Genomic DNA, 22,986 nt, shown 5'->3' on the forward strand with positions numbered 1-22,986 from the left:
AATTTTTCATAGCCACACGCTCATTAAGCCGACAAACCAACCAACCAAACAACCAACCAACCGCCCACCAAACAACCCTTCAACCCGTGCAAAACCACAAGACAACATTGCAGGGAAACGTGGCAAACAACATTTGCCAAACTAAATGCTGTGCAATGCTCACGTTGTCTGTGTGTCGAAACTAATTTGTTTTTCTAATGTAGTCCCATACATTATGCGAGGTAATTGTTTAACGCGTCAGTAGAGCACAGGATGTCGGAGAGATAGGAAAGATAGAAAAAGAACACAGAAGAAATCAAACAAAAATACTTACAAAACAAAATACAGCTAAAATGTTTCATATATTACACAATACAATAGAGTATAAGTATTTGTTTAACTTTAATTATGAATTAACTGTAATATGTAATAATAATTATAGAACCAACAAACAAAAAAGAAGCAAGCGTTGACTGGCTGGCACATCGGGTTGCCTTCTTCCCGTTCGATTGAGAAAAGCTATATACGATATTCGATATACGATATACGACTGGACAGGACAAGACAACAAAGCAGAAACAACCTACAACAAACAAAACCACCATATTACATAATACTAGTACCGAGCAGAGAAAGCGGAAACGAGATTAGTTTTTGTTTTCCAGATATGTGTATTACGCTCATAGACTACATATATACATACATAATACATAATACATCTATATTTATGTACACTTCTGAAAGGGAAGAGATTTATATTTTAATAAAAATCTAAAGCCACACTCTCTACGTACACACCCACACTTGTATAGACCACTGCAAGAATGCGAATTGTTAAATCAAATCTATCTATGTATACACTACTATAGCTATATGAAAATCTTTATGAAATCGTCCGACCGTCAAGCTGAATGAATGGCATTAATATACATAAATGCCGAATGTGCGCTGGACGGGCAGTTTAGGTAGCATTTCGAGGAAATCAATACATGGAAGCGTGGATTTTCCCCCTTAAAAAAAATTAAACATTCTCAAGCGAAATTACAACCTAACTTAATTGAATGATAGGAGATCAGTTTTAAAGCGAACATTACATTAAAGAAACCTAAATTAAAAAGAGTCCATCAATTGTTTTTTATTTTACTGATAACATTCAAAAATTTGGACAAATGAAACGGAATACACTTGGAATTTGGAGAGGGTTAGTTTTCGCGCGACTCTTAATAGTTGCGCTTCATTTGGCCGGTGGCAAAGAGCACGTCGAGGATTTTCAGGAACTCCCGGTAGTTGAACTCCATGCACATGCCCTTCTTCACGCCGAAGCACTTGCAGATCGCTTGGAACTCGCGGCTGCTCAGCATTACATGCATGTCGCGCACCGTGATGCCGCGCAGGAATTGATTCTGCGTGATCGAGCCGCACTGTTCGCGATCGAAGTCCTTGAATACCTGACTCAGATTGGAGATCTCGTCCGGCTTGCGGGCCAACTTCATCAGGGCCTGCGAGCAGATGGTTCGCTCGTCGAAGCTTAGGAAGCAGTCGACGCAGTCCAGATTGGGCAGGTGGAGCAGGGGAACGGCGGTCACCACCTGGTCACCCATGTTCGTGTCCAGTTGGATGAAGATCTCGTCGAGGGCCTTGCAGAAATCGCGATAGCGAATGCAGGACACGCGATTCGGTGAACGGAAGCTGGTCATGTTAAAAGGATAAAAATTAAATATAAATAAAAAGTAACGAGTAACTCACATGTTGCACAAGATGTTAGCTTCCTCTTCCTTGAGGATTACACTTGAGTTATCCAGGGCTCGCTTGAAGTCCGATTCAAGGATCTCGCCCTCGCGATGGCGATCGTAGTCCTTCATGAACTCGATGACGGCCACGCTCTTGACCACAGCCTGTCGCTTGGCGTTCGTAAGGATGCGCACGATGACCTCCTCGCTGACATCCTCGGGATCCAGATTGTCCCTCGCAAACGGTGGACACTCCACCAGTTGCTGCTTGGTGACCAGCGCTGGCATGGCATACTCCGCCGGATCGACGTCGTCCAAAAACTTGGTATAGCAAAAGCCCAGCTCGTTTCCATAGCGACTCAGCACAGAGTCCTGCTCCGGATCGGACAGAAGGATGCCATTGGTGCGGAAGATCTGCTTGGTAATATTGCAGCGCACATGTCCACTGTTGAGTCTGGAAAGGAAACGCCAAATAGTTCAATCTTCATTTAAGATCGGTAAACTTACTTATCGTAGCTTCGGAAGAATGGATGCAGATAGAGGCGACGATTGCGGATGCGTATCTTAATCTTGGCCATGGCATCCTCACACATATCACGAACATTCGCCGACACAGACTCCCAGGGCACGGCGCCTGGTCTGGGCAACTCCTGGATGTGACGAAGTGGCGATTCCACGACACACTGTGGCATCTTCTCCAGGTTCTTTATGGTGAATACTAAAAATATATAGAGCCATGTTTAGAGAGTATAGTGCTCATAGGATTCATTACTCTTCACCTGTATCGATCTCATCAGCGAAATTGCGCCAACGCACTCGATTGATATCCACGGGATCAGTGTAGCGTTCCAGCAGGATGGACATTTCCCTTTGGGTCAGATATTTTCCCACTCCCATGTTGGAGAGACCGCGCTCAAATTGATTCTTGGTGATGCTGCCCACGTTTAGGCTGTCATAGCACTCCAGGAACTCGGAGGTGCGCACTTGGCTCTTGTAGACGTAGTTCTGAATGCAGAACAGAATGTCGCACTGATTTCGATTCTTTTTGGGTGTACTGCAGGCATCAGGAAAGATTGGATGCACTGCCTTGCAGCCATCAATAGCTGGAAGTTGGGAAAGTTCTAGGTCCACTAAACGTCCCGGAAAGTCCTTGATAATATCCTACATACAGAACACTTTTCAATATATGCGCGAATTTCTTATCATTGAAGTTAGCACTTACATGCGAGTTGTCCAGCAGATGATGCTCGCCCAGGTATGCTATAATATTATCGATGTGCTTGAGGAAAGCCACATAGTTGACCAGGTATCCATCCTTCATATAGCGTCTGAGTAGGAGCAGAAAATCTGACTCCGAAAGTGGTATCTTCATGAAGTGCAGCACACGAGAAAAGTGCGCAACGGTAACAACTCCAACATTTTGCGCAATCTACAAATAAATTTAATAGTTTATAAATATGGTGGGTATACGATTAAGCAAATCAATCACCAGTTCGTAGTCCTGAAAGTAGGGCATGAGCGGAATATTGCATAATTGGGCTATCTTGAGCAGGATCAGGCAGAGACGTCGTCGATCCTCCGGCTGGGGTACAACATTCACATGCCAGGGATCGTTCCACTCCAGTCCCGTAGCTAGATCACTTTTGGCGGTCTTATGGAGTGCTTTAATTATATTTTAAATAGTTAGATTAAAGATAATATTTTACTAAATATCAACTTACTTTCGCTGCAGACGACCTTGCAGAACTGACGATACGCCACGCGTCCATCTCGAATTTGGAAATAGTCAGTGACATCCCGGAGTTCCGACTCGGACATGCCGGCCACCTTGCGATACTTGCCCAGCACGGCGGTGAAAATGGGCTCTGGAGAAGATGGGTTAGGTCGTAAAAAAGGCGCAATAAAAAGGGGCAATACATTCGAAGGATGTGCTCACCGGACACGAAGCCACTGCAACAGGGATCATGCTGCTTTAGGTCGGCGCAGATGTCAAAGTTATAACGAAAAATGGCGCCCTGGATTTTACGACATCCTCGCCAGATTTGATTTAGCTCCATCTCCTCCTAAACGGTGGCATTCAAATTAGTTGACCACGTTTAATGGCGAACACATATGACTGGCAATAGAATGGCCAACTCACTCTGTCATCGCCCTCTTTAATCTTGGTCGAATGCATCTTGGGTTGGATAAACTTTTTTCGGATTTTCTTTTTTTTCGATTTACAGCACAATATGTGGAAAATGTTTACAAAAGTCCTTAAAAGGTGTAAGTTTGTCTGTCTGTGTGTGTGTGAGCGCTAACCCGTTGAAACAATGAAATCAAAGGCTACTACTTGGCCAGCTAGCCATTACAAATTGGATTTCTCCGCTGCGCCGTGTTTGCTTTGTTCCCGTGGCTTCCACGATGCCGCGACTCACGCAAGGAAGCCGTCGAGCAGTGCTACACTAATCACTTCCTTCGCAAGGACCTGGATCCTGGGTCGTGGATCCTGGGTGGCCAGGAGCCGGCTTTCACTTTTCTACAAATCGCCTCCAATCACGCGCTCATTCGTCCAGCAGTTTGTCGCAATGCCAGCAACACTTTTATTCAATTTTCTATAAATGGCAGGGGTGAAGGAGAACAGCATGGGAAAACAAAACGGGTGAGGGCGAAAATATCAGAATGATTGGAAAAAAAAACATCCTGGCATCATCAAATGCAATTTCATTTTATTGGAAAATCGCTGGCCAACCAACCAAGCAAACCGCATCCAAAGCCAACCAACAGTAACAAATCACTGGAAAAATAGCAATTACAAACTAAGTATTTTAAAATGCATGTTAACAATTACAAATTCTTGTATTGTTTTTTAAAGTCTCTAAATAATAGTAATATCTCCGGTAACCGATCTTTTAACAGATATCATAAGGAATTACTTAAAGTTTGCAGCTAAGCAACAAATCCATTGTAAATTTATATTAATAATATGGTTTAAAGTGACTTTTAGACTCTATTGACATTTTTACTCACCTGAAGTTGCCTCAAAATATTTACCTCAGTGTGTCAGCAGCAAAAGGCAACCTTGTGCAGAACTGACTCTTATGTTAGTAACCTAACCCAGTGACCCTCCCATCCTGCAACGCCCAGTTCTAGTCAAGGTTGATTGGCGACGACAGGTGCCCTGTACACCCGTACACCTGCCCACTTCAACGTGGGCATTCTGGCCACTTCTGGCCACGCGACTAAAAATAAGCTAAAGGGCGGTCCTCGCTGGCATTTCTAGTGTTTGTTTAGATGCCCTTTTTGCTCCCAGAGTCACGAATGTCGCACTGTTATGGAGTCAATGCGCCAAATGCCTAGGTAAATATCATTGTTGGTGCAGTGATATTAATGTAGCATGATTCATATTCAGGATACTAGATATTTGGCCATCCAAGCCGGATTAAAATCTTTTTAATAATCACTTAGCTATTCTGTCATATAAACAACTTAAACTGATGATTCTACACCAAAAGTCAGACATTCTAGAATCTTGGTCCTCCAATCCGGATTAAACAATTTTAATGTTAATTTCATAAATCTAAAGAGCGGCACATTAGGTGTGTTTTAAATTGACCCGTTTAGCATAAAATGGTTTTATTACGCTCCGTTTTGTTGCAAATCTCCGTGTTTAATTAAATTTGGTTATATGCGTGCCGGCCAAATTGGTTTGCAGAATCGTAATACCCGGAAACGGTTAGTTGGCAGTCATAAAAATGAATTGCAATCATTATCGTTGCTTAGATGAGGTTTGCAGCCATCCAATTCCCCGGTTCCTCCCCCCTCAAAACCCCACCACCCCCTCCGCACTGCGCTACCTGTGAAGCGTGCTTTATTGCAATTTTTATTGCACATTTTTGATTTACTCAGCCATTGGAGCCACGGGCTTTTGAGCTGGCTGAGCGATTCTGGTTGGGGCATTTGGCTTTTGGCCCGCGGGCTATGTGCGTGTGGGTTGATGGCCAGGACATCGATTTGCTCGTGTTTTGTCCTTACTGCCTGACCCGTTTGATTTGATGCGGTGTTAAATTATAATTACAGGTTGGAGCTGCTGAAATGGGGTCGTTCGTGGGCTGGTGAAACCGGCCAGAAGAAGGGGGTTTTCGCAGCTTATCGCGCACAAACATATGGCATTTTGTCAGTTAGTTTTGTCTGCCTTCTTTTTTTTCGCACACTCGCGAATGCAAGGAGCATTACACTGATAAAAATCGGGGTACAATGAAGTAAGCATTTAGTTTTTTAATGTATAGTAAGTTAGTTAGAGTTAGAGTTAGAGTTTTTAAAGGAACCATTAAGATCTTAAGAACATTTTTTGCTTATATTATGTATTATAATCATAAGTTTACAGATAATATAAAATTTAGTTTTTTTTAGTGCCTTCAGCTGTTTGCATGTGTAGGTAGACAAAGTACTCGCATATATATTCATGAACCTGGTGTACATCTGCATAATGCATGGCAGCAGCAGCAGCAAAAGAAGAAGAATCGGTGGCAGTGGCAGGATACGCCAGTTGGCGGACTTTGCCTTTTATTTTAGTGGCTTGGGCTTGGGCTGTCTGCCGCTGCTTTTGGCGGCCAACTAGTGCGGCTAACACACACACACACACTCGCTCACATATACATATGCCCAAAGAGAAATATGGGGAAAAGGCAAACAATGGCAGGCAACCTAGTTATCGCCCCGCCATCTTTATTGCATGCAAATGCGCGAAAGGCGGCGCAAAAAGGAGGCGCGTCTGTTGAAATGGCTAACACACACACACACATGGACACATACTTATAAACCAACCGCATGCATATTTATCTTTTGCCACCTCCTGCTTCTTTGTGGCACACACACACACACAAACACATCCACAGACAGGCGAGTCCAAGAAATACGATATCTTAAGTGTTAAACAGGCGCTTTGCCAAACAAGCCTGCGCTCGCAAACCTTATCTGCAATATATGCGAGTGTGTGCCACGCCCACCGCCCTGCTACTGCAGCTGCTGGTGCAGTTTACACAGTAAATAAAATAAGAAAATATTTATCTATAGTTTCAATATTGTTTATCTACATCAAATAAATATGGTATGTATCTAAACATATTCAAATTTATCGACAAGCCACTGAAATCAACAGGTTTTGCAACACTTAAAAAGTTTTAAGAGAGAACGAAGAACAGTGCTGCATACTTTTAGACACGTGCTTTAAGAAAATGTGGCTAATACCGTGTTACTTATCAAGATTTCCTTCTATTTTAACTTCATAAATAACTAAAACATAGTCTTTAAACGGAAAGTGCTATACTTGACTTTTTTTTTAGTTAAAAAATGCTAAATTAACCATTTAAGTGCAGTGCCTAACCAAGTCAACGTAAATTATTCATTTCGAATTACTGCAACTCCTAGTGCCATTTTTTTGCCGTGCTGGAATTCGAGACCCACATATTTGGCAGGAAAACAAAAAGTGTGGGGAACGGGCTAAGAAAAATAAAAACTGCGCCGCGGCAAATAAATAAAAATGCTGTTCACTTCTGCTGCGGCGCGTTTTATGCGCACTTGCACTCACTCACACACAGACAGCAACGCTCACACGCACACGTGCTAACAGGTGTGAGCTTCCCCTCGCTCGCTCGCACACACAGGCACATACACAACCGCAGAGTCGCAGGCACAGGATCCTTGCTTCATTTTTGTAGTGCATACTTTCGGGCGCTGCTTATAATTCCGCGTCAGAGTTGTAAATATTTGTTCAAGTATTTATTTATGTACTGCCTGCGCGCGTGTTTCACCTGCATATGTGTTTGTTTGGCTGTACTTCGCTCTGGTTTTGTGTGAGTTGCGGGCTAAATTAAAATGCATTGCACTATAGCTGGCTTTTTGATTTGCCATTCCCCACCGCAACTGCAAACATGTATGGTATAGTACCATTCAGCTGAATGGCGCACTTTCAATTTCCTTAATGGTAAGCCAGACTCCCGCCGTCGATAGGGATTCAATCCTGCAGCCAGATAATCAAAGTGCGATAGCAATTTTCCATACATATACAACCTAAATACGGTAAGATTATCCTATTTTATAAAAAATACTTTATAAGTAGCTTTTTGTATTTTATTTAGGTGTCCAAAAGTATGCAGCAATATAGTTCAAGAAGCTTTTTAAATAGGCCCCCTCTTCTAATTTCAAGTTTGAAAATCATTTCTTGGTTAGCAGAAAACCCATTACATTATGTTGTATTCCCAATTCGTTTTATCTTATTTTTTAAAACATTGTTTTTTTGAGCTTCAACTATCCAAAAACTCAATTTATGCTAAACTTTTCTTTTCATAATGCACTTTCGAACGTTTTCTAATTTCTTCAATAAAAATACGCACTGAAGGGGGAACCCCGAAGCTATCCTTTAATGAAACCCGAATGCAAAAGTAATCTGGAAATGCATCTGGCAAAATGCATTCGATTTCATTTCGATGCCAGTCCAGCTAACAAATACTAATCAAGGAATCGCCAGAATATTTCTAAGTGGATCAAGCTGGCAGTCATTTCATGGTTTGGAATTTTGCTCAAGGACCTCGGGTTCTCGTCCATGTCCATGTCCATGACAAGCCAAAGTTATCAATTTTTTCAGCTGCTCTCTTTGGCCACGGTTCATCAAACATCTCTGCAGACACTTCTTGGCATTTGGAAATTGATTTAAAAAACTTTTTTAATTAATTATGATAATGTCGTAGTGAGCGCAACTCGTTGTGGAAAGGGAAGGGGGAGGCGTCACCAACCTGCCACGCCCCCGCCACTCGACCACGCCCCAATACATTTGACGCATTGCCGTCGAGTAATTCTGACTTCTTTTATTGCTGCAAATGATGTTCGAGTTGGGTATTTCCTTTTCCCATTCCTAAAATTGTTTTTTTTTATCAATGGAATGTTTGAGTTTTCACATTTCAATTTCTGGAATTTTACCCAGCAACTTTGGATGAATCTCCCTGTACGAGTGTGTTTGTGTGTGTGTGTGAGAGGGCGAGAGCTCAAGTTAAAATTAACAAAAATTGTGGGAACGTGGCATGGGGATTGGGTTTGCAAATAAGTTTTGTATTAATGAAATTGCAAATATGTAAAACTTTTATACATGTTTCTTTATAAACTGACAAACTAATAGACTGAGTTTTGGCATGTTGTGTCACTGGGTCGGAGTCGTTGTCCTAGCGCCATGGCTCTCCCTTTGGTCCTTTTTAGGAAATCGGTTCTTGTGTGTGTGCGAGTGTGTGTGTGTGTGTGCAAACATCCTGGCAACTTTCTGCTGCAAAGTTTGAAAATGTATTTCAATGCATAGAAATGAATCTAATTTGTAAAATTTCATACAACAGTTGAAAAGTTATAAACGCGCAGGCACTTGCACTCGGCACACGGCTAGGATGCAGGATGGAGGATCCTGGATCCTGGGCACCCCGACCCCACCATTTTGTAATGCCGGCTGCACTGCCTCGGCCTTAGCCTTTTCCTTATCCCCATTTCCCAGCCCAGTTACCCATTTCCCATTTTCCCGGCCTGTTTGTGTGAAAACGTCGACAACTTGGCATGCAGATTGCAAACTTTCGAATAGCATCAGCGGCTCTCTCTGAGGCAGCAGCGCAAACCGAGAAAGCAAAAAAAAATAAGTAAAATGCTGAGCAGATTTAAGTGGTGCTTTGTTATGCATAAATAAAATGCTTGGCAAGAAATAAGCAGGCTGGCTGACTGGCTGGCTGGCCAAAAAGGAAACAACACGAATAATAAGGAACTGGTTCTGGTGCAAGCCAAAACATATTTTCAGTTTATTTAAAATAAATTTTACATTACTTAGCTCCCAACTAAAAAGCTGCAAACATGGGTCATGCCCAGGTCCACGCCTACACCGCCGACACCCGCCCCCTTTTTGCCCGCATCAATGCGAAAAGTAATTTACGCCCAGCCAACTTGCAAAAAACTTGTGCACAGCGAAAAAAATATATAAAATGTGGCAGAAAAATGTCGTTTATATGTTGAAAAAATCAAGAAATCATACAGATACAGATAAAAAGTCATTGCCCAAAGGTATTGTCATAGCCAAAATCAAATAAATGGCCCAAAGGCTGCTTGCATTTATGTCATCGGAAAAAAATTGTATTTTTAATTAAAGGTAACTTTATTCATATGTCATTTGAATATCTTAATTTTAATGGTTTTATGGATTTTATTTTTAAAATTTGATCCTTACTACCTTTCTATTTTGCCAGGGAATACAATATTTCTTTCTGTGTGTGCAATTGGTTGACAAATAATACTTTTGACATCCGGCAATAATAAAAACTTATTTCAAAGTTTGTGAATTTGTCAAATAAATGGTTGAACACATTTCATTTACTTAATATTATATTGTAGTTATAAATTGTAGAATATCTACATAATAAGCAATTATTACCAATTTTCTGAGGATATTTTGGGAACGCTAAAGATCTTACTCAATATCTTATGGGAACTAGCATGCTTTGCTGCTTTTTTTTTGGCCGTGTGGGTTTGGGCCTGGCCTGTAAAACTGGCTTTGGTTGTGGCACTAGGCACAGTCTACGGCAAGCAGCCAAAGACAATTTTGTTGGCACTAATTGAATGTAAATACAATTTTGCTTTGCTGTCAAGTCTTGTGTCTAGGCGACGTCGCAGCGCTGACGATGAAGACGACGAGGATGTGGATGTGGATGAGGACGGGGGCAAGGACAAGGACGAGGTGCAGGTGGCGGCGGAGGCGGGGCTGAAGGTGGAGGACCAGCACGAGGTGGAGGTGAAGGACGAGAAGGATGTTGTTGGCGTTGCTCTATGACGACGTTGGCAATAAAACGAAACGAGCTGATTGTATGCTACAAACAACTGGCGCAGCTGCTGCCAGGATTGCCAGGACATTGAGGACATTCGGGACTCCTCCCGCTGGCAGTTGAGATCTGGAAGCAGTCTACCCAGTCCAGCCTCCATCTTCAGTCCGCACTCCTGCTGAAGTGTCGTTGTAACGTTTGGCACACAGATCAAGTGCAATGCAACGTGCAAAGTTGCAAAAAGCGCAAAAATCAACAGTATAAAATCTTTTATTTAGTGTCATCATCATCAACGCTGGCTCCTCCTTGCTCCTCCAGCTCCTTTCCCAGCCATCTCGTCTTGCGCAATTTGCCGAGCTCCAGCCCGCATCCAAGTTTGGTGCACAAAATGTCATTTGCCGTTTTGAATTGATATTTACTTAAAATTTAATTACGAAATTTGTAAACATAAGCTCGCAGCAGCAGGTTCACATGCTTGGCTTTTTAATAGCGAGATGAATGTGTGTGTGTGTGTGGGGTGTAAGCCATTTTGAGAGGTCCTGCAGGGGTTTACGGGCTTATGCGGCCAATCAGGGCCAAAAACTCCATTAATAACATTAAGCTCGACTCTCAATTCAATTAAAATGCATTTGTTTTAAATTGCTTACAAATTGTTTGCATTCAGGCGTTATTTTTTGTTACACGGTAATTGAATTACTCTTTGCCAGGACAATGTCCAGCCGCAGTTTGGATGAAGGATCAACGTTCGGCAGCTGGCTGAAAAATCGATTTAGCCGGGTTGACCTTTTGCACTTTATAGAACTTTAACAAGGTGTTTGCGCTCTGACAATATGATGTATCTTATCGGATTTATGTAAATTGGTTCACGCAAACTGTACGGTTGCAAAGGTTATACGAAAAGCGTAATTTAACAGTGTTTAATGGTCATTTATTTTAAAATAATCGTTTATTTTTTTCGTAACTGCCGGAATTAAACTCCACGCTGAAATATTCATGGTTAAGCCGAAATTGTTGTATACCACCAACTAACTTGATAAGAGGAAAGTCATGTAACAGTTTATATTGGTATTTGAATGCATCTTACATTTTGAACTAAATTGGGAGCACGTATAAATAAATAACATTTCGTATACGTTACCTGACAAATTCCATATTTAATGTGTTGTCTATACATTTTCTAATTAAGCAATAGAGCGCAATGGCATAGCCTAACATGCAACTGATATTTTAAATAAATACACATATCTAGTAATTAACTTTTTCAGTTTGCTTTTATTCCGAAATTAGTTTGCCGTTCAGAAATGCTGTAATTGATTTAAATAAACAGATGTTTGTTAATTAAATATAAATCCTCGCCAAGGAATGGGTAATGTGACTTTTATTTGTTCGAGTTACATTCATTAAAACAGTAGTTTTTATGACTTTCAGCTTGTATGCTACGCTGTCGTTTTGCTCGGAGATTGCAAATCGCATCTCCTGCGTGTTGGCGACAGGTTGTTGGTTAATTAATTCATTTATGCGCATTAAGCGGTTGTGCTGGTTGTAAGTGTTCATTAGCATTTTCGCTATTTGCATCTATTCGAATGCAATTTTCGCATTTGTGGTAATGACATTCGCAACCATCGACGCGCTCTGGTTTTTCCTATTAGTGGCGCCCAAATGTATGCTACATTTTCATCACGAGATTCTCAAGCAAATTGTCCGGTATTCTGCGGGACTGTGTATTAGTGCACTGCGCAAAAATCTGTTGCAGTTCTTAAGAACTATACTATATACTTTATACTATATATACTATTTACTATACTATATTATTTTTTTCTGATTGAATCCATTGCACTTCCTGACTCAAAAACGCTTGCATTTCTGAGAACACTTTTTAAAAACTTTTTTATATTTTACTACCACGATTTTTGGTTTTCTTTTAATTAACTTTGTCCTTTTTCAATGGTCGAATATAACCGAATTCCGCCTAACCTTATATTTTTCTATTGTTCTGTAAATAAAGCTGGTTTTCTTAAAACATTCTTAGACTTTTTTTTCAGTGCCTGAGCGTGTGTTTGAATTTTGTGAGTGCGCGATTATGCGATTGTGTTGGTGGTCCACTGGCCCGCGCCGCCTGTCTCGGAACAAATCAAATCATCATCAAATCATGCCAAAATCGAGTTAATTCATCTCCACAGTTCATTGCGCGCTAACAAACGAGAGGGAGACGGCTAGCTGCGCGTGCGATAGAGACGGTGCTTGGAGCAATAGACAGAGACGGGACGAGTGACAGCTTATGCACTCGAAATACGCATTTCAATGCGGTTTTTGGCATTTTGTCTAACGCAAAATATAAATGCATTTTGTCACTGAATGGCCGAAAAAAAAGGAGGCGGCTGGTGGAGTGCTCAATGGATGGATGTATGGTGGTGGATAAAAATGCTCGACTGGCAAACAACGCTGCGTATAAGCGATGCTTGATTGCGTTTCCGGTTTATGAAATTTGTGGCCGGGCCATGCAATAATTTCTCGTGGCTTATGTGACGTCAGTCAGTCGCTGATGGAATGGAATGAATGCCATGGTGAGCTGCAATGCCTAAGTGCGTGTGTTTGAGTGAGTGTTAATATTTTGTCGATTGGCGATGCAATATTTTGTCATTTGGGAAAGCCATTATGAATTTATTTATTATTTCGCCGAATGCTCTCTGTGCGAGCTGTTGATTGCGTACATTTCCCATCCGTTTACCCCCGACTTTTGCCCCACTCCATGTATTTCCGTGTGATTTTCAATTCGTTTCTGGCGTACGTGTGTTTTTAGCATTTTGCGTTAGCATCTGGCAAATTAAAGTGCAGGCAAGCAGAAATTCAATCTCTCGTTTGATTCTCGCCCTCTCTTTCCCACACTGCCGAACTCGCCATCTCGCTCTGTGTGCCAACTTTAAATGCGGCAAAAGTCCCTTTTTTAGCCATCTCTCTGTCTGATTTAAATTACGAAAAGCGCACGTTTTATTGTTTGTTTCAATTGCCTGCTGACGAGCCATGGGTTCAAGGATATAGTGAAAGAAGCACTCAGAGAAAAGTTGGAACTTTTAAGGGATATCATTCAGAACTACCAAGAATAACCAAGAAAAAGGCTGTAAAAAATATACGCTTGTTGAACTTTTGATGTTTATAAAAATATGAGGGTTTAATACCTAAAGACTTTTAAGGAAGTACTTTAGTAAAATCTAATCATTAAACAAAAGTGAGCTTAATTTTGATATTTTTTCTTAGCAACTACATTTTTTTCCCATGTAGACCAAGCAGGACGAGCGTAATCAGCAAATGTGCCAAACGTCCTGCAGCTTCGGCAACCAGAAAAGGTAGGGAAAACCAAATTAGTTTAATTTGTACGAAATCAAGCAAATGTATGAGAAGCGAAGAAAGCCAAAGCCAAAAGACAGATAGAGAGAATGGAATGGAGGAACGGCTAAAACTGTCTTCGGACAAATTCCATTTAGCATTTGGAAGGACTCTGGCCAGCGAAATGAACTTGGGCTAATTACTCAATGCAAATTAAAATTCATGTCAAGCAGATTGGATTATCCTCACGCAACATTTAATGTCGCACTTAGCAAATGGCCAACACAGCGAAAAGGTGAACGGATAGCGAAGTCAAGGGCGTGAAAATGCGATGGGGGGTGGGGGCGGGGAAAATTGCGAATGAGATGAGGGAAAACCCAAGGAGCAGAGCAACAAAGAAAAATCTCTTTTGAAATGCTAATGTAAAAATTCTTTAAAGAAAATTACGCAATACATTATTTTGGTTTATTTTGCATTAAAAGTCAATTTAGTGTTAAGGTCCCGGGCATGGAAAAATACGGCACGGAAAAAAAGGGCGCCGCGGAAAAACAAATGCCGGGTAGCTAACAACAAAAAGGCGCGCAACAGGATTGGATCCTGCCAATCGGATGGACAACGGAGCACCCCAGCCAGCCAGGACATTCGTCGTCGTCGTGGGCATGACAACGCAACTTGGAGCCGTCGAACCCTCGGGTTTGTATTTTGCATTTTAAGTTGGAACCGCGTTAAAGGACACATTCCCCGTCGAATAGCCAGGTGGCGAAGTGGGCGTACTCGGTGACCACCTCATTTTTCAGCACATTGCTGTTTCCAGAGAGAAATATCACAATTTTACATTGTATTTTCACTTTTTGCATATTCAGTTTAAATATTTGTATTTATGTGCGCATTCAAATACTTTCGAGCTTAATAATTAATTGAACAATTATTATATTATATGTATTAATATTAAGAAAAGGCCACAGCAACGACAGTTTTATGTGGAAAGTAAAATAAGTTAACTAATTGAATTGCAAAAAATCAAAAACAGCAGAAAAATCACCAATCAAAGTGTTTGAAAGTGCAACGAACTATTAATCAAAATTCAAAACTCGCTCCTACAGAAGTAATTTGTTAACACTGAATTTTTGTTATTCATATAATGTTATTTACAAAATCTAATTTAATTTGCTCCATTTTGCTATATTAACTAATAAGAATTGGCTTTCTGGGGAGCCCGAAATGAATCTAAAACGCTTCAGCTCCCTTTTGGTGAAATGAGATTATAAGCTTTTCGCATTTAACTTCACAATATGCAACAAAAGCCATTATTATGGCTGCCTTCCACTTAGCCGCGCGTTTTCCAACATTTTCGCCACGCCATTGCCCATTGTGTGCCGGGTCGGTCCTTTTTCGTCGAGTGTCCTGCGTGGCACTCGCTCGCCGTCGCCGCGGCACGCTGCCTGTGCTCTTTATCTATTAAAACGCCTTCCAATTTGCATATTTCTGCAGCTGTAACAGCTGTCAACGCTGGACGCGACGCAGGACTTATTGTCGAAGGGATCCGGGATGGTGGTGGCTGCTCCTCTTAAGATAATGTCCGCCGGCCAGCGGACTCGTCTCCTGCTCCCGATGTCTGGCGCAATGGAGTGAGCAAATTAAAGTCCCGGCCGGGAAACGCGAAACGGAAAAGGGGCTCCCCAATCCAAGCAATGTGCTTATGTCGCATAAATCACATACTGAATTCTCAGCATTTTCATTTTAAGAGGGAAAATGTTAACATTATTATTGGCAAAATTATGCAACAAAGTGTTATTTGTGCTCAATGTATTTTAATCAAGAATCAAGTTTGAAAGGTTTAAAAATGTTACTTTTGAAATCAGCCTTTACTTTTTGCTCACATTTAAATATACAAGAAACTCTGTTTGAATTTTATTGAATTAAAAAATAAATCACAGGGCATTTTAAGGTCCACTATTATAAATTTCAGTGCCCGGCGTACTTTTGTATCGTTTTATACGATTTTATGCCATTTTGTTTCGCTTCTTCTGCCTTTGCTTGTAGGGCTGTCACATTACCTACATCAAGTGTCACTTTAAAACGCATTTTTCTTTCACTTTCACCCCGCTTGGCTCTCATTTTGAAGTGTTGCTCAGAGCTGTCGCCACTTTGCTTTATCTAAAGACCGTTTCTCCGCCGATGTCCTGTCCGTTGTCCGTTGTCCTGTCCGCTCACTCCTCTTTTTGCGTGCGGACAAACCAACCGATTTGCCCCCAACCGATTTGCTTCCCTCTGCGTTGCTCGTGTTTGTAAACAATTCGAGGGACATTAAGTTCCAATTAAGTAACATTCCAGGCAAATCAGAGCGACCCGGCCCCTGGCATTTGTTGTTCTCGGTTTTGTTGCGGGGACACAAGAGTAGCAGCAGCATCAGCAGATTGCTTTGTTAATATTAATTTGTCATTAGTCTGGCTTACGAGGCTCTCGTTTAAAATGCATTGATAGGCCAAGTGGCTCTTATCACAGCGAGAGCTGCGAGCTGTGTACATAGCCAATGGTCCGTAGGTTGGTCGTTTGGACGCCTTGGCCATCTGATAAGTTTAATGCGCTTTAAACTGTTTGGCTAGGAGCTTGCGGTCGTCGTACATCCGCCCAGGAGATGGTACCCAAATCCCTCCCCTTTAGGCCGACGTCCTTATTCCTTTTGAAAACTACATGGGCACAACTGTTGCTCCGGCCACTTTGCTGATGAAAGGGTGCGAAGGTGCAAAGGTATTTCGGTTGCGGCCCAACCACAGCCTCACCTGCACCCGACTCAAGTTCCTGCTACCTTTCAATTGGGTTCGGCACTCAGGGAAAATACTGCTCTCTTCTGCGGTTTTTTTCTTTTTATATAAATCTATAAGGTTACCAGAAGAAAGCAGAGTTATTTAGAAATGAAATCAAAATCTTTAAATCATATTTAGTTATTTTCCAACAAGTTTAGCATATGAGCTACATCTGCATGCATGTCCTTTTCTCGCACTGCATCCTTTGCTTTGTGTGGTCATCCGTTTGAGAACCTTAGTGTGCCTTTCTTAGGCTGCCACTTTGATGGACAAATCCTGGAGCACTCGCCATAGAGATTTCAATTTCCGCACCAGGTCCTTTTCGCAAAACTAGCTCTCTTTCTGCGGCTATAGCTGTGCTTTTTGCCGGCCATCATCTTGTTGTATTTTTATTTTCATCTACTTTTTTTTACGCTTCAACGCGGCAGGACTGTGCCACACCAATATACGTACATTTATATATGTATATACATATAAATTTATATAAACACTGGCAGCACTCAAAGGCTTCGGTCTCAAGTGTCGACGTTTTTTTATTTCACGCTACTTTGAGCTGATACACATGCAAATACACACACACACACATTGCGGGGGCCACAAAGCGTAAAAATGTATAAAGCTTATGCCAACTGGCAACCCATTCTGGCCCACTGCCTCTAGTCAGTCAGTCAGTTTAGTTTAGTTTAGCATACTCGTTCCCACGACCGAACTACGCATAAAAAGCAAATATATATAAGTTTTCAATTCAGGCTGGCAGGCAGGCAGCCACGGCAACCGCACCATCTGGCTCTGAATGGAGGTATAGAGTGGAATATGGCTAAAAAGGAAGGTGTTATCTGATTGCCATTTTAAACACAGCGCCGCTGCTGCAGCAATTTCGAGTGCAATTGGCAAAAGCGTTGGCCAAATCAAAAGCGAAGCCCACTGAAAGGAGTGGCGAGCGCATATAAAGCAGCAACAGCAGTGCAGCCAGGATTGAATGAATGGCGGTTCCAGTGTTCCCAGAATCCTTCGCCGCTCTAGAAAGAAAAAAAAAAAAGTACCCCTGGCTAGTGCCTGAAGAGACATTAAAAGATAATCGGCACCAAGTAGAAGCGCAATCAGAGTTTCCCCGAAGAGGATGAAAGACAAGCGGACACATGCCGTATTTGTCAACGGATGCGGATTGTGAAAGCCAAGTTGTCAAACGATGAGTCGTTTAAAAGAGTGGGGTACATAAGCTAGATCATCCCATTTGCCTAGGAATATTCAAGGGTTATGTGTGGAATGTGCTTAAATATTTTTAAATTTGAAACTAATGAGGACTATCAAGGTTAAGCCTTCAGTTTGTTCTTAAATTTCAGTTTAGTATGATGATGGTTTTTAAAATACTTATAGTGATTCAAAATGTAATGACAAAAATCAGAAGCTAATAAAATGACATATCAAGAGCAAATAGTTTTAATCAATTGTGTCATATATGTAAAAGGTCAATGCAAATATTATTTTTGCATTTATCATAACCAAATTCGCATTGAAACAATAATAAAATACGTAACCAAAATCAATTTGATGGCCGTTAGCAGGGCATTATTATTTGGAATGCAGGGAGTCATTAGGAGCAAATGATTATTAATTTATGCTCAATTACTGCAATTACAAAGTCAACTAAGAAGCCCAAACACCACAATTAGTTGACGGCATGCCATTGTGAATTATTAAGGATTCCCAACATGCGGCGCATGCAAATAGTGATGACTTTATTGGCCCACTGCAGTCCTTGTCGTTTTTCGTTCCTGTTAATTGAAATAATAATTCATGCTCACGTAGCTCGTTAGGGCATCGCACATCGGACATCGGACATTTTCCCCCCATTTTCTTCGCCTTTCTCCGTGTGTCTCTGTGTGTGTGTCTTCGATGTCCTGTTGCTTGTTTTTCTGTTTGCGTACGCTCTTGCAACCAACTCCGACCAACTTACACATGTGTGGCTGTGTGTGTGTTTGTCTACACTGAGCGAAAGCGTGCGCAACGGGGCGTATGTGCAACGCAAGTCGTTTAAAAGTCACACACTAATTAAACGGCACTCGGACACTTCGCTCGACTGGCCTGCGAGTGTAGAGTGTGTTGCTTTTGCGGTGTGGCATGTCAGCATAGTGCTTACTTACACTATCGGCAATTAAAATCTAAAAAGAAGTGAGCTCTTCCTGTCTGCAAAATCTCTCTATTTGCTTAAGCCGCCCCCCCCCTTCCACTAAATGTAAATGATTGAGCTCTGGTTAACGCAGAGCTGTGTAAATAATATGGTAAGCCACGCTAGATTTTAATGAATGAAGGCGATAATCGTTTTGAATTGCTTCAAAGAAGCGACTGGACACTCGAGCAAATAAACAGCCATATCTTGGGGCCATCAAAGTGAAACAGTTGACTACTGGGAATATCGTATCGTTTAAGAGAGTAGGGGCTTTTAATTTTAGAAGAGCTGGCTAATCCTTTGAAATGTGCTATCATCTTAAATCTTTCTGTTTTCGCTAGTGTTGTGGAGTGAAGTCTGAAGTATTGAGTAATCCCTGGAATTGTTTCTACCTGAAATATTCTAAAAATTTATAGTTATTACCCCTTAACTTCGGCAGCAATCTCTTATTTAGGTCAATCTGTAAAGCAAATTTTGTATTTTTTGCATTTTTCCCCAATCGACCACAATCACATTACCATGTCAAATGGCCAGCTGAGGGATCATTAGGTAATCCCAGCTTATTTAGCCACAGACCTCGACCTCCCCTGCATATTTGTATAAGTTTTACCAAGGATTTTAGTTTTTCGTTTTGGTTTTATTATTTCGTATATCCACTTAAGCGAATGGTTAGAATGGACTAACACCAAAGATGCCGCCGCCGGTGGCACCGAAGCCGCCAATGGCCGGATATCCAATATTATAGCCACCGCCATAACCATAAGGACGACCATAATATCCGCCCGCCAGTCCCAAGCCGCTGGCGCCATACAGATTGCCGTAGGGATAAAGTGAGGAGCGTATGCCGCCGTAGCTTCCATAGCCCCCGTATCCCCCATATCCGCCGAGTCCTCCATAGCCTCCATAGCCGCCGTATCCTCCATAGCCTCCGTAGCCACCTCCATATCCTCCGTAGCCACTGCCATATCCTCCGTAGCCACCCAAATAGGGAATTTGGCGACTCACTCGCTCGCTCCTTTCGCTATCCTCGTTTTTTCCGGACTCATTTTGCTGCAGCGGTTGGCCAACTGTTGCGGCGATTAGCAGCGCATATAATCCAAATAAAAACCAGCTACGCATTATCCTTATGGCTCCTTGAACTGCTTTACTGGTCGCTTGACTTTATCAGTGGCTTTATGATTGCTCCGCGCACTCCGTTTGCTAACTGTGACCTGGCCAACTCGCGACCGGTGTCTTTATAGCCTAGAACTTTTGGCATAAAATGGAAACTTTTGTTTCGCCCTGTTTGTTCGTTTGTTTGTTCATTTGTTTGGCTTTTTGCGGCCGCTTGTTAGCAGAAATTAGATGCTAATGTAAGTGCCATAAAACAAACTATTAAAATATGCGAGTACGATGCCCCAGCCTCCATTGCCACAGCGGCAAAAGGGAACAAAAAGCCAATTCATATGCTTGCGACCGGGAATTTTTTGGTGGCATGCTAAGTGGCGCTCATGAAATCGAATGGCAGCCAGTTTAAAGAGCAAAACATTTCACTTTGCGGCGGCACCAACTTCTGGCCAGTGTTGGCCATTTCGGATTACAGTAAGTGGGTAAATAAAATTTACAAATTTATAACAAATTTGGCATTTATGTAGCGAGTGTTGGTAATAACTGAAGTTTTAATAAAATGTTTAAAATAAGATTTAATCTTATTTAAAACGAGAAGGGTTTTAAAATTACGCTAAAGCTATCTAAAAGTGTGCTAAGCTTTTATATTTTTCGGCTTATATCCATTAGATATTGAAACACCTAAAATTCGTGGCTACTTTTTCACTTATTTATGAGATATTTTTATTAATTGTATTCTTTTTAAGTCGAAGTTAAGTTAAAAAATGTTTAAAAGTATGCACATCACAGCAATTACTCATTACATTTCGGAACTAATACAAATTTGTTGCATACTTTTGCACACAATTAGGCTTGAAACTTTGGCGACTTAATAGCCAAGTTGGCCGCACTGCTTCTGCGGTCAGGTAAGCTGTGTAAATGTACTAATTTCATTTGAAGGTTAGTTATGCTATTGACCAGGCCCAGACCCACTCCCACTACGACTCCCATTCCCATACCCACTCCATACCATTCCCATTCCCATTCCCAGACTTTCGGCAGACGCCTTCCACTTCGGGGTGCGTAAGTGTGAATTGCTGTTAGCTGTTGCTCTTGTTGTTTGCCGAGTTTGGCCAGTTTGCGAGTTTGCCAGTTTGCCGGCCTGTTTGGTTGTTGGCCTGTTTGCTGCTGTTTGGCTTCGCTGTTTGTTTTATGAGCGCGGGCCGGCCATTAACAATGCTCGATGGCTCTATAGACGGCTTGAATAGCTCTCAATTGGTTTATTGCGGTTTTCGGCGCATGTGTTATTTCGGTTAAATCCGCTGTCTAATCCTTAGCTGTGTGTGTAGCTGCGGCATTTTCATTCATTTATGCAAAACGCGAAGCATTCTCCATCGCCAGCTCCATTTCGCTGCCAAAAATTTGCTTATTCAAATTTAAACGCTTTTAGTCCAGTCCAGGAAACTGGGTCAATTAACGATGTCAACGTCAAAATGATGCACATTTTGCCGACCTCCACTCCGCTTACAAAATTCACTGGATGGCATAAACTTCCGCATAAATTTTCACCAAGAGAGAGAGATTGACTGCAACGAGAACAACTCAATGAGAGATAAAAAAAGGAAATTTCAGATGCGGCATAAATTAAAAATACACTTTTTACTCGACCACCGACAAACCAGCGAAAAAGTATTTTGACTATGACTGTCATAATCAGTGGAAGTAGGAAAAAGGGAGCCGAAAACTTTCAGAAAGGCCAGGCAAACATTTAACCCTCAAAATTCTACCTGCCACCAAACTCACCGGAAGACGATTAGTAGAATTACTGATTTACATTGGCCAGGTGTTCAGGTTTTTGGCCATAAAATTCCATAAATTTCAGGTAGACCAGGTTCATGGTTGTTTAAATGTTGTAGCTTATTAATGCTTTTGATAGGAAAATTAAACGACCTTGAATAAGAACTTGAAAATACGTCTCAAACGGTATAAATAAGTGATATTAGTTTTGAAAGCTGAATAGTTTTTGATGGTGATAACGATGACATTCTAATTAGTTGATATGAAAAAAGTTGACAAACTAAAAAGAGCTAATAAACATTAAATCACGTGCCATTCTAGATGTTTTTTTTTACCTGTTTAAGCAAGGCGAATCTTTTTTAATGCGAGTCCCCCTTAAAAGTTTTTAATATTTTCTTGCTTGCATTTTGTTTGTTACTTCTTTAAAAGTTCAAACACAAAGTTTTGCCTCGTCGCAGAAGGATGGCTATAATGTTGTGAAAAACGTAGGCAGTCCTGTCATTTTCTTCATTCTAACTTATCCCCCCGTTGAACTGAGCTGAACTCAACTGATGGTCGGCAATTGACGGATGACAGGTCAGACAGCAAATCAGTTTAATATATAAGTTTCAGCCGTAGCAGATTTATTTTAACAGACACTTTGAGTGCATAATTGAATTAAAAGTTTTCTGCTCCGCACTTGTATCTTGGTTTTTATTTCCTTAGTAAGTGATACAAATTGTTGGTTTACATTTATTATATAATTGGCCAGGTTAATTAACGTGCTGTAAGCATTTTTAAAAATATTCCAGCCAATAAATTTATTACAAATAATAAAATATATATAATAAGCTGATGGTTTCCTCTGCTTTAAATACAAAACCTGTTTCACCATTTTTCGTTATGTAAGATAACGCGTCTGCCTCAAATTTGTTTTGAAGATCAACAATAAACTGGCTTTCTATTTATACTGAGTAAGTATAATTTCTGAGAATTTTATAAATTAGGATTTTTCCGCTTATAAGCCTATTAAATTGGGTTTTTAATAATAACATTCACACTTGTACTATAAAGTACACTTGTATTGTTAGTTATAGCAGAGTTCCTTTGTTTTGTAAATGGTAATAAATACTTATATACTATTTATATTCTTTTAAATGAAGTGCTAAATCTAGATTAACAATGACCAAACCAGATCTTAAAATGTGTTAACCACTGAGCAAGCTAATAACCGATATGAGTCAGTGGGTTGGCCAAAAACGAAACCGACAACATTGATGACATTTAAATAACAA

General features: G+C 41.1%; 2 protein-coding genes across 2 annotated transcripts; both read right to left on the reverse strand.

The window, feature by feature from the left end:
- Positions 1-117: 117 nt before the first annotated feature.
- LOC6728200 lies at positions 118-4,019 on the reverse strand. Its single transcript, XM_002103513.4, has 9 exons — positions 3,850-4,019; positions 3,646-3,772; positions 3,431-3,574; positions 3,199-3,371; positions 2,932-3,138; positions 2,489-2,870; positions 2,217-2,427; positions 1,726-2,163; positions 118-1,668 (listed from the first exon to the last, which is right to left on the reverse strand). The coding sequence occupies exons 1-9, from the start codon at positions 3,883-3,885 to the stop codon at positions 1,200-1,202; spliced, it is 2,187 nt and encodes a 728-aa protein (XP_002103549.2). The 5' UTR covers positions 3,886-4,019; the 3' UTR covers positions 118-1,199.
- Positions 4,020-19,445: 15,426 nt separating this feature from the next.
- LOC6728202 (shematrin-like protein 2) lies at positions 19,446-20,063 on the reverse strand. Its single transcript, XM_002103515.4, has one exon. It carries the CDS (start codon positions 19,946-19,948, stop codon positions 19,499-19,501), a length of 450 nt encoding a protein of 149 aa, XP_002103551.1. The 5' UTR covers positions 19,949-20,063; the 3' UTR covers positions 19,446-19,498.
- Positions 20,064-22,986: the final 2,923 nt, after the last annotated feature.

The sequence above is a fragment of the Drosophila simulans genome, chromosome 3R (assembly GCF_016746395.2).
Source record: "Drosophila simulans strain w501 chromosome 3R, Prin_Dsim_3.1, whole genome shotgun sequence".
NCBI classification, from domain to species: Eukaryota; Metazoa; Arthropoda; class Insecta; order Diptera; family Drosophilidae; genus Drosophila; species Drosophila simulans.

Bases quoted from the DNA above. Each gene is read 5' to 3' on its own strand.
- LOC6728200 (XM_002103513.4), bottom strand. From the start codon at position 3,885: ATGCATTCGACCAAGATTAAAGAGGGCGATGACAGA. The intron at 3,575-3,645 runs GTGAGCACATCC...CATCTTCTCCAG, and splicing joins TTGCAGTGGCTTCGTGTCCG to AGCCCATTTTCACCGCCGTG. The intron at 2,164-2,216 runs GTAAGTTTACCG...TTTCCTTTCCAG, and splicing joins TTCTTCCGAAGCTACGATAA to ACTCAACAGTGGACATGTGC.
- LOC6728202 (XM_002103515.4), bottom strand. From the start codon at position 19,948: ATGCGTAGCTGGTTTTTATTTGGATTATATGCGCTGCTAATCGCCGCA.